General features: G+C 41.5%; 1 protein-coding gene across 3 annotated transcripts; it reads right to left on the reverse strand.

The window, feature by feature from the left end:
- CSTF1 (cleavage stimulation factor, 3' pre-RNA, subunit 1, 50kDa) lies at nt 1–12,023 on the reverse strand. Of its 3 annotated transcripts, none has more exons than XM_011936710.1 (6): nt 11,801–12,023; nt 8,578–8,778; nt 6,832–7,109; nt 6,475–6,672; nt 4,933–5,323; nt 1–790 (listed from the first exon to the last, which is right to left on the reverse strand). In XM_011936710.1, the coding sequence occupies exons 2-6, from the start codon at nt 8,744–8,746 to the stop codon at nt 531–533; spliced, it is 1,296 nt and encodes a 431-aa protein (XP_011792100.1). In that variant the 5' UTR covers nt 8,747–8,778; nt 11,801–12,023; the 3' UTR covers nt 1–530. The 3 variants fall into 3 exon arrangements, with proteins under 3 accessions (XP_011792100.1, XP_011792099.1, XP_011792101.1); XM_011936709.1 differs by having other exon boundaries at nt 11,630–11,929; XM_011936711.1 differs by lacking the exon at nt 11,801–12,023 and adding an exon at nt 11,604–11,668.
- Nucleotide 12,024: the final 1 nt, after the last annotated feature.

Genomic DNA, 12,024 nt, shown 5'->3' on the forward strand with positions numbered 1-12,024 from the left:
TAAAGTTGCAGATCTGAGCTTTATTATCAGGATAACATCATTTCAGGATAGAATTAAGGGATTCTTGAAAATGCTTTTGGTATGGCATAAAACTCTGGAGTCTCAGAGCTGCATGCCTACTTATCTGTTCAAATATATCTGGAAAGGAAATACACAGAGGGTTTAGCAGAACAAGCAAGAAAGTTGACAAAAGAACCAAATGAAAATTCCTCATGACAAAAGCACTTTAATACCCTATCCTTCTTCAATCAAGAGATCAAAAGAAACGGCAAGTCCTGTATTTACAAAACTGATGAAAATCACACTGCAATAATCAGTGAATGTAGAACTGCACAGATCTGTGTTTCCAGCTTTTTCCACCATGATTGTACATCAAGGTAAAAAAAGATTCTTTTATACAAATCCAAGAAAGATGTGGACAGAGGTGGCAGCAAAACTGCCAAGGATGGTGCACTGACTTACGACTGCAGCTGAGACAGGACGTGGGGGAGGGCAGAGTCCTCGAGAAAGAACCCTATGGAGAGGGTGGCTCAATCGGTGGTCGATCTCCGGTACCAAAACCGCGCTCTGAAGTCATCGCTGCACGTCATGAACCCGGGGTTGGTGGGGGAGTGCACGATGCAGCGTACAATGTTGTTATGCCCCAATGAGAGCAGGTTTCTCCGCTCAGCTGTTCTCGAGTCCCAGCAGCAAAGACTGATCGTCCTCTCGTCGGGCAGCAACACATAGTCCTCAGTGTGGTTAAACACAGCCTGTGTTCGGTGCACCTGGCGTCCACTTAAACCCGCGCCTGCCACAGAGACCAAGAGGGATAGCTTTCTAAGTCCACATCTTAGACTGTCAGAACGTTCTAGCATTCAATGTAAAAGCATTTTAAACCTGTTGAAGTGATACACCTTGTACACTTTCAGAAACTCTAAAAAAGTACAAAAAAGAAAATCAAACCAGGCACAGCGGCTTACGTCTATAATCCCAGTACTTTGGGAGGCTGTGGAAGGAGGGCTGCCTGAGCCCAGGAGTTCAAGACCAGCCTCAGCAACAGACAACAGAGCAAGAGCAAGACTGTATCAGGAGAAAAAAAAAAAAAAAAAAAAAGAGAGAGAGAGAGACCACCAGATCACCTGAAGCAATACTGTTACTGTCCTAACGTACTTTGAGGTTTAAAAATACATATAAAATTGGTGCCTCTATATTTTTCTATTATAGTTTTAAACCAACTTTATGTTTAGTACATTTTTCCATGTTTTTTCTTTACTAGATGCAAAGTGCCTCATGTTTAGAAGCCCCATTACTTATTTAACAATTCTTTTGTGTGTGTGTGTGGTTTTTTTTTCAGGCAGAGTCACTCTGTCGCCAGGCTGGAGTGCAGTGGTGTGATCTCGACTCACTGCAACCTCCGCCTCCCGGGTTCAAGCGATTCCCCCGCCTCAGCCTCCCAAGTAGCTGGGACTATAGGTGCGTACCACCACACCAAGCCAATTTTTGTATTTTTAGTAGAGACAGGGTTTCACCAAGTTGGCCAGGATGGTCTTGATCTCTTGACCTCGTGATCCACGTGCCTCAGCCTCCCAAAGTGCTGGGATTACAGGCGTGAGCCACTGCACCTGGCCTATTTAACAATTCTTTTACTTCCTGTCATTTAGTTTATATCAACTATAAGTAATGTTGTAATGAATATCCTTTGTACAGAAAGCTTTATTTCCTTAGGAGTAAATTCCTAGAAACAGAATTACTGAGACAAAGTATATGAATATCTGCTTTCCAAAAGGAAGCCTTTTTATGACTATAAATTACATATTTTAATGTTTAAACTACCAAATAAAGTATAAAAAGGAAAATAAAAACTCCTTGATAATTGCACCCATCTGAGGAAACAGTTAATACTTTGGTGAATACCCTTTCGAAATATCTAAGTATTATGTGCTCACTTGTAAATTCTCTCTCTTTTTTTTTTTTGAGATAGAGTCTCACTCTGTTGCCCAGGCTGGAGTACAATGGTGTGATCTCGGCTCATTGCAATCTCCGCCTCTCGAGTTCAAGAGATCTCCTGCCTCAGCCTCCTGAGTACCTGGGATTATAGGCATGCGCCACCACACAAAACTAATGTTTGTATTTTTAGTAGAGATGGGGTTTCGCCATGTTGGCCAGGCTGGTCTCAAACTCCTGACCTCAGATGATCTGCCCACCTCGGGCTCCCAAAGTGCTGAGATTACAGGTGTGAGCCACAACCCCCGGTTTCATTTGTAACTTCTTTAAGTCAGAGCATTTGTCATATACTATTAATATTCAAGCATATGTAGTGCAGATCTGTAAAGACAGAATACAGCTTAGTGGATAAAAACACAAACTCTGTGGTCAGATGTGGGTGGAACACTTACTAGTGATGTGACCCTGGGCAAATTACTTAACATCCCTCAGCCTTAATTTTCTCATCTGTTCCACGGGGTAGTTACAGAACCTACCCCATGAGGCTGAGGATAAGAATAAGAGAATGCACGGGAGGCTCTGGAGTGTGAGCGCTCAGCCAATGTTAGCATGCATACTTATTTTTAAAGGTGTACGTTGTTCATGGATGCGTAACGGATTTCCTCAATGCTTCTCATCGGACATCTATGCTGTTTCTAACTTTCAGCCACTCCAAATGATGTTGGGACACACAGTCTTTTATGGGCATGTGCCTGTTTGTCCAATTACCTCTTTAGGTTGAATTTCTAAGAGTAGATATAGTGGGTCAAAAAGCATGTATTTAAAATTTTGATATGATACCAAACTGTGCTGCAATATTTTACCAGCTGACTCTCTGACCAACCAAATATGATTTCCTCAAATCTCTATCAACAGTAGAATAATATAAATCTTTAAGACTCCTAAAATCTGATGAACAAAACCAGGTCCCCATATTCATTTATTGGGTCTGCAGCGAGGCTGGCCACCTTTTCTTATATTTCCTGACCATTTTTCTCTTCTGCAGCCTCCTGTCCTTTGCCTCCTTTTCTCTCGAGTTTGGACTCATCTTTTTCCTATTTGAGTTCTCTTCATAGATTAAGATATTAACTCAATGTCTAACATCTGTATATATGCTATAACTATTTTCCCCCAGTCCTGTATTTTAATTATTTATATTGTTTTTAATTTTTTGCATCCCAATTTCTAAAGTTTTCTTGATAGTTTTTCCCTTTTCATCATTTCAGAAACCCTTTGAATTCTAACTAATTATTATTATTATTATTATTCTTTTTGAGATGGAGTCTCGCTCTGCTGCTCAGGCTGGAGTGCAGTGGTGCGATGTTGGCTCACTGCAACCTTCACCTCGCAGGTTCAAGCTATTCTCCTGCCTCAGCCTCCTGAGTAGCTGGGACTACAGGCGCCCGCCACCACGCCCAGCTAATTTTTGTATTTTTTGTAGACACGGGGTTTCACCATATTGGCCAGGCTGGTCTCGAACTCCTGACCTTGTGATCCGCCTGCCTCGGCCTCCCAAAGTGCTGGGATTACAGGCGTGAGCCACCGTGCCCAGCCCAAATTCTAACTAATTATTAAAACTAGGAACAGAAATCTTAACATGCTGACATGACAGGGGCTTGACCTGTGAAATGAGAAAAAAGGAAAAGGGGAATTTGCGCATAAATTCAGCATAATCACATTTTTGAAAAACCACACTGCTATTCCCCACTAAAACAAGCCAATCAACCTCATACTACTATAACACATCCCAAACATTCCTAGAGCAAATAGTTAAGCTCTTGTCAGTAGGCTGGTGTGTATCTGTCCAGATACAGCACACTCCTTAAAACAGTGATAACTTCTATAGGGGGAGTACTTTCACATTTACTCTGATCACTTTTGTATTTTCTTTTTGCAACAAACAGAATTATTATAAAGCAGTTCTTTATAATAAATACTTTTCAGAACAACTTTATACAAGTGTTTCATGAAGTCACCAAGAATTATGATAAAAATGGCTCTTCCTAAGATTTGCTAGTTGTACCAGAAGTCAAAGAGAGATGGATGGGGAAGGGAACTTTGGTTACAATGAGACAAATCTAAGGCAGGTTATGCTGCCCCCTAGCGGGTCAGATGTCACCGACTCTTCAACGCAAACAACACAGTCCAGTCCCTTCCGATACTGTTTTCTTGTGATTTTTTTTGAGTTATGCTCATGCCAATTTTAGTGTATGATACAAACATATCTCACAATTGAGAAAACAATCAGAAATTTTCTGGAGGTTTTCTACCAAACAATCTTTGCTGCTGCAAGGAACAGAAGACACAGTGTTTTAAGATTCACTATCAAATAACCAGACGTGGGCTCTACTGGTGATAGGATCAATTTAAATAGATTTCATTATAAAAATACTCCACAGGCACTACTGTTACCAATGAGACCAACATACATTAACGAGAATTCAATGGATGCAATTGTTTTTCTGTCTGCTTAGCCTACTTTATATCTGCATTCAGAACTGACGTGGTTTCCTTTGGGGGCTAGCTCTGCTCACTTAGGAATGGGATAAGATCTTTCCTCTCAGCCATTCTTTCCCAAATGCATATATTAGTAATACTGAGATCTAATTGGAAACTTTTCTCTGGATTGCTTTCACTTTTCTGTGGAAAGAGGGCAGGTCAGTCTACAAATGGATCACCAGGTTCTCAAATGTTACTTGCATGGAATCCAGACCTAGTCCACAGTGTGAGGTGCTCAGAAGAGCAAAGAAAGCACAGTTCTATTTCCAGCTCTGTCACTTATGAACTATAGCCTTGGCTAAACGACTTAACCTGTAAGTCTTGGTTTCCTCTTATCTAAGAAAGGGATAACATCTGCCTTGCTCAATGCATAGACTTACTGTGTTGCTCTACTGTGAGGTCCTAAAAGAGAGTTCTGGAAAGTGTGAACACTACAGAAATGTTAAGTAACACTAACTTCTCACTTACCCGTGTATCTGACCAGTGTTCGTCCTGTTGATATTTCCCAAAGTTTAGCTACAGAGTCTTTTCCACTTGAGAGAATGTATTTAGAATTTTTGGAAAAAATGGCAGAACAAACTTCAGCACCGTCATGTGCTTTCTCAAAAGTAGTGATGCATCGATTTGAAACACCATCCCATAATTTGATGCAGCCGTCCTTGCTTCCAGTTACGTACATATTGGCACTAGAATTGTAATTAACGGAACATATAGCATCGGTGTGTTGATCTTGAGGATTGCAAGAGACAAAACATTGAAAGGTGTTGATATCATAAAGGCGAAGAGTAGGATGCTGAGTTCCGACAAGTATAAAGTCTCCAGAAGGATGAAAAGAGATGGAGCGTAACATTTCAGCTTCCTGTTAGGACAGAGACATTAACACAAGTGACCAACTGGTGAACAATTAAATCCAGAGGAAATGTGGAAAATATCTGGCTGATGAAAAGAATCCATAAAACAATTATTAGATATTACACAGGTATCATAAGAAAAAAAGTGCTTTCTGGAATACATGAAAGTATTTTTTGAATAGATTTCCAAAACTAAATATTTACTGGTTATATTATTCCAAAAACTACAGAAGTAAGCTTCATTATTTACAAATGAACACTGAGTAACACTCCACTAAGGATGGAGTATTATCAGACAATGACACATTCATGCATGATTACTGAAGTACAACTTGTACCTAAGAGCTTCTTTAATTTGCTCTAGGGCTGCAAATATTGAGTAAAAAATTAAGTTATTATTTTTTATTATTTATTTAAGTTATTATTATTTTTTGCAGACAGGGTCTTGCTCTGTCGCCCAGGCAGACCGCGCAGTGGCACGGTCACAGCTCACTGCATGCTCAACCTCCTGGGCTCAAATGATCATCCTTGCCTCCACCTCCTGAGTAGCTGGGACCACAGGCGCGTGCCACCGTGCCCAGCTGATTAAAATAGTTTTTTGAAGAGATGAGGTCTCACTGCATTGCTCAGGCTGACCTTACGCTTCTGGGCTCAAGTGATCCTCCCACTTTGGCTTCTCAAAGTGCTGGGATTACAGACATGAGCCACTGCAACTAGCCTACTTTAATTATCAAACAGACAGAAGCCACAACTAAAACATTAGTATTTCTGCAACGCATATTCAAAATAGGGTACCAAATGTCACCTTGCCATGAAACACTTAATACTTTCAACTGAATTTTTTTTTATTCCTCTAAGTTATACATTAGTGAAGCTGGTCATGTTTTGTTTATAACAGGGATCTACAACCTTTAAAGAGTGATATGGATTCCAAACCCTCCAAAGGGTCAGATTATAAACTCTGACCAGAGGGAGCAGGTACATGACAGCATGTGACCTATGTGCCAACAAAATCTGATCCACCTGCCATCCGGCATGCATCCTGGTCTGTACTCGTCTCACAGGATGATCACCGAGACTACTTTTACAACGAGAATAGTCGTACAACAGCTCATTGTATTTAAGAAAAAATGTAAAGCTCCTTTCCAAAGATTCCTACCTGAATGTATTTGAAGGCTCTTTTTGCTGATGGTTTGGAATAATCAAATAATTTAAGAGTATAATCCCTTGAACCAGAAGCCAGGATCTGTTCTGTGGGGTGGAAAGCGAGGCACGTGACTTCATCCACATGGTCATAAAGAGTTCGAATCACTGGGTGGTTTTCCATATTTTGTTGTGCGGTCTCATTCATCATGACCTAGACCAACAAGAAGAGATGCTCAAGGTACAGAATGTGTCTGAATCCAAGTACACAATCCACAACTGTAGCAAACTAAAGCTGGTTTGAACCATCCTCTCATTTTTCCAAAAATGAAAACCAGAAGGCAATCAGTAAGTATGTGACCGGAATTTTTACCTCTATTGGCATGGCACTTTTGGCCAACATCCTCTCTGTGTCAAGTATCTTTATTGAAGCATCAGCAGACCCAGTAGCTATTAACTGTCCATCTCTACTATAGGTAGCTACACGGCATGGTCCTTTATGTGATGTGACATAGCATGTTTCATATTCAGAAGCCTCTGGGGACATAGTCTGAACATCTGCATCAAATTCCAGGTCAATCCCTGTGCCAGGGGCAACAGTATCTGAACGACCAATTGCATACTGAACTGCGGTGTCATCATTTTCCATTCCTGAAAGAAATCAAAATTAAAGGCGTAACAAAACAAGTGTTTTTTTTAAAAGGCCAAGATAAAATTCTAGATCCAAACTGGAAAGATGCTCACCAGTCAACTTCCTATTTCTTGGAGTCGCGTGACACCTAATGCTTTACAAAACTGTGTATTTTGCCCATGCTATTCAAAGTTCATCACACTGTGAGGCCACATGGGTTGCTGGAAGTTAGGCTCCAATAGACAAAGTCATTTTCCCAGGTTCCTGCCTCCAGAGTTTACTACTTTATCTACAACTACAGAAACTCAAAAAATAGCAGTTCTGTAGTTAAATTATCCATTTTTTCATTCCAAATTTTAATATTTTTAGGGTTGAGATGTATCAGCAGCTCTGATGCTCATTAAGTTAGCTACATTGTTAACATGAATGCTACTGAAATGTTTTTGAAAGAAAGTTGATATTTAAAAAAAAGGTTTAGCAAGAGTATGCATTTAAAATGTATAAATAACTTGACAAATCAAATAATATGTTGATTAGCAGAGGAAAAATTATGGATCAACAAAAAAATAAAAATGACCTTGAATTTTACCACCCAGAGATAATAACTGTTAACGTATTGGTATAAATTCTTAGGGATCCTTCCTCATGCACAGCTGTTTTATTTTTCGAAATAGTAATAGAGAAATGCTGTGTAACATGTTGTGACTCACTTGTTAACTTTTAATCAAGCAGAGCAAAAATGTATCTTGGCTAATAAATATTCATCTACATAATTATGTTGTAGTATTCAATTTTATGGATATTGAAAAATTTACAGCTAATTCCATGTTGTTGGGCATTGCAGTTTGTCCATTTTATTTCCCCAGGAGAAATGCTCACAACTGGCACTGCCAAGTCAAAGCGTATTAACCTGTTTGGTAATTCAATATTTTATTGAGTACTTTCTATTATTAGCCAGGTAGGCTCCAGGATATACTGCTGAATAATACAAGGTCCTGATCTTTACTGAACTTGTAGTCTTTTTTGACAAGGGGGCAGTAGGTGGGAAGTGGGGAGGTAAGGATCATACGGGAAACAATCCAAATGATAAAGGAAATTTCAAAATGACTATTATAAAACAAACGGGACGGCTATGGCAGGGTAACCGGGAAAATGCAGGAAAGGGTTGGATTATTTTAGGAGGGGTTAAGAGAACTCAGAGGACATTTGATGTAAAATCTGAAGGAAGTCAGTAATATGACAGAGTGTTCCAGATAATGTGTACCAAGACCCGCAGGCCAGAACCAGCTTAAGGTCTTCATAATCTGAACTTTGCTTACCCCTTACTTACTGAGCTACTTCCTGAACTCACGCTGAACTACTTACTTACTGAAGTACCTGGCACGTACTAGGCACTAAAACGAAACAAGAATAATCTTGGAAAATTCTGCCATATGCAAACATCTAAAACCTTGCCATGGGATGTATGGAATTGTGTTCACAATCTACCTAGTTTGATGAGATGCAGGAGCTGCTCCGAGGGTGCACAGACGGACTGAGGCTTGATTTCATTGATGAGGCCATTGGCGATGCTGATGTAGCCGTCATATAGCAGCTGGCTAATGATCAGCTTGTACAGCTGCTGGCGGTCCTTCAAGCCCACTTTGGTTCTGTACATCTTGGAGAAGAGGAAGACAGTTTCCCCGCCAGCTGCAAAAAGGGAAAACGGATGGTGAAGGGTAGAGGCTCTAGTAAATCACAGAAGGAACACAGGACTCTTCGGTCAGACTTAATCTTGCAGGACTCAAATCCCATCTCTACCAGCTGCATTATCTTTGGTCGGTGACCTCATTTCTCTTAAGCCTCAGGTTCTTCAGCTGTTAAGTTACTGGAAGTTAAACAATGTGGTGCATATAGAGCCCTGAGCACAGTGCCTGGCATACAGAAATTATTCAGGTCATGTTAGCCAATATTTACAGTACAATCCCTCATCAACTTTTCTTCCCCCACCAAACTACCTACCTATGATTTTTGTTCTTTATTGCTATCCCAGAATCTTCCATTTCTTTTGTTAATTAAACATTGACTAGCACCTGCAACATGCAAGATAGCTGCTATTTTGTCAAGGCCTAGACTGCTGGTTCCACTAGCTGAGCTGTATGTTTGCTAATATCTTTTATGTTCATTCTCAAAACCTGTTTTAAGGCAACTGAGCTTGTGACTGTAATTATATAATCTAATTAGTAAATCAAAATATGAAGAAAAAAAGCAACTGTACTATAAAAACTCAACAGAGTTAAATGCGTTACAAAGGCTCGAAGGTGAGCTGCCCAATAAAATCCTGCCAATCAAGGTCAAAACAATAAAAATGAAAAAAACAGTAAAAATCTGGAAGGACTGTGCATGCACTGATTTACAAGTGTCTAAGTTTTCCTTCAGTCTTAAGAGACAAAAAAACTGTAAATGGTTTCTGGCTTATTCAAAAAAGAACTCCAACTGTTGAACATGATAATCTGCTTACTAAAAATCAATGCCTTTATGTATGTGTATGTTTGAACCAATATTAAAAGGCTACAGGTGTCTGGGGACAGCAATAAAGAATAAAAGTGACCTCAGAGCCTGATTTCTTTTTTCTTTTTGAGATGGAGTCTCGTTCTGTCGCTCAGGCTGGAGGGCAGTGGCCCAGTCTCGGCTCACTGCAACCTCCGCCTCCCAGGTTCAAGCTATTCTCCTGCCTCCGCCTCCCAAGTAGCTGGGACTACAGGCACGTGCCACCATGCCTGGCTAATTTTCGTATTTTTAGTAGCGACGGAGTTTCACCTTATTGGCCAGGCTGGTCTTGAACTCCTGACCTTGTGATCTGCCTGCCTCGGCCTCCCAAAGTGCTGGGATTATGGGCATGACCCACTGCACCCGGCCCAGAGTCTGATTTCTTATGCACTGTACGACACTGATGGTGTTAATAATAATCAATAACATTAAGGACTTCCTGCATGCCAGATACCGTCATGCTAAGTACTTTGTAAGCATCAGTTCACTGAATAAAATCATTCAATGTATTCAAGTATATGAAGTAGTACATGAACATAGTAAGTCTATGCTTGAGTAGAAAATCCTGGGATGCAATAAAGATGATGAAATGGGTTCAAGGAGGTCAGAACACCTACTCAAGGTAAAAAGTGGCTGAGTTACTTATCCAAGGTTAAAGCACACCAGAATTGCCAACTCCAGAGCCCTGAGCTTAACCACTGAAGGAGTTCAGGAAATGCCAGTCCAAAGCAAGATGCTTTGGCGGGCTGATTACTTTGAACCGAGGGCACCTGGAGAACAGTAGGTGGGAAGAGGCTTTCCCTGTGCTTTCCTTACCTGCCTAAAGTCCGACCCTCCAAAAATACCTCAATTGTCACAAATCCTTATTAACCAGGGAAGATTCACTCAGATCATAGGAACCAGGGAAGATTAACTCGGATCACGAGAGGAGATTAGAGGTTGACACCACCCAGAGGATCACCTATTCTGTCTGCATAACAAACTTGATTCACCATATATTTCCTCCATTCACCCTCCCATAACTTGTTACAGCTGCTGCTTACCATCCTCCCATCCGCCCCCAACCCTCTATTCATTCCTTTCAGTAGCTCAGGATGCCATGTAGGCTTTAATCATCTGACTTCAACTTCTTAGTCTCGTATTTTGTGGGACTCCTGTACGTAATTAAATATTGTTTTTCTCCTATGGACAATGTTTAGTTACCCGAAAAAAATGGGAGATTCTTAAGTACCAACAAAGAATGAAAATCACAAGTCGGTAGTCTGGCAAAGAAAAGTTGATGAGAGATTCTACTGTTAATGTCGTGCTAATATGACTCGAATAATTTCCGTATGCCAGTTCAATGCTTTACATGCACATCCTGTTTACCCTGCAGTAATCTGTTAATTTATCTTATGGTAATTTAACTCTTAGTCTTAATAAGGTACCTAGAAGGATGGAGGGAAGCCATTTTTGGCTCCCCTACACCACTATTCTATCTGGTCTCTTCACTTCTGAGCACATGTCGGGTGTACAAATATATACATACACACACACACATTTGTGTGTATATATATATGTATATATGTATGTGTATATATTTGTGTGTGTATATATATTTTTTAAAGTGGCCCAGTCCTAACTTCTCAACTCCCACAGAACGTTCACTCGCCAGGTAAACAGAAGCCTAATTATCCCCAATTTGCAGGTGAGCACACGGAGACACGAGGACAAGAACCCGATCCAGGACCGGTTACATCGCAGTTGGAAAGGCTAGAACACAGACGCCCCCTCACTATATGCGCCGCGACCATCTGGATGCAGAGGCGAACTAAGGACTGGGTGGGAATGGAAGCGAGGCCCTTTGAGGAAGAGGGGGTGCAGGCCAAGCCGGGCAACTTAGGAAGCACAAAGTAGAGGCGCATGCCATCTTGCTAACTCTCGACTCTTCCAGTCTCGCCCCAGTTGTTTCTGTGGTTTTCGCTAAACGCCCCAGCCGACCGCACCAGCCACTCTCCCCGTGCCCCAGTACCAGCTGGTCCGGTTCTCTCGGTATGCCGCTCTCTCCTGGAAAAATGGAGGCGCGAATCCTGCCCAATCGACCGCTCCGAGCGCACATTCACTGCGCACGCTGAAAGGGCGCCAAGCCGACCGCTGCGCTATCGATCGGTCGCACTCTCGCTTTTCTCGCCATCTTACTTACTGGCACGTTCAAAAGGTTAGTTCACCCCCTCGGACTTTATCTCCAATGCGACAACCTTGATGTCAAAGGGCTGTTGCTTCACCGATAAATGGCCGACCCAGGAGAGTACCCTGGGGCTGGCACTGCCACGGGTCAGGCTAGCCGTTGGCTCCGCCACTTCCGGGGTCTTAGGGAACAAGTGCGCCTGCGCGCGGTGTGCGCCTTAAACGCAACTCAAGGCGTCG

Source organism: Colobus angolensis, unplaced genomic scaffold, assembly GCF_000951035.1.
Source record: "Colobus angolensis palliatus isolate OR3802 unplaced genomic scaffold, Cang.pa_1.0 Scaffold156, whole genome shotgun sequence".
Lineage (NCBI taxonomy): Eukaryota > Metazoa > Chordata > Mammalia > Primates > Cercopithecidae > Colobus > Colobus angolensis.

Coding starts and splice junctions, on each gene's coding strand:
- CSTF1 (XM_011936710.1), bottom strand. CDS start 8,746: ATGTACAGAACCAAAGTGGGCTTGAAGGACCGCCAGCAGCTGTACAAG. Junction 5,324..6,474: donor GAGCCTTCAAATACATTCAG/GTAGGAATCTTT, acceptor CTGTCCTAACAG/GAAGCTGAAATGTTACGCTC. Junction 791..4,932: donor AACACTGGTCAGATACACGG/GTAAGTGAGAAG, acceptor TCTCTGTGGCAG/GCGCGGGTTTAAGTGGACGC.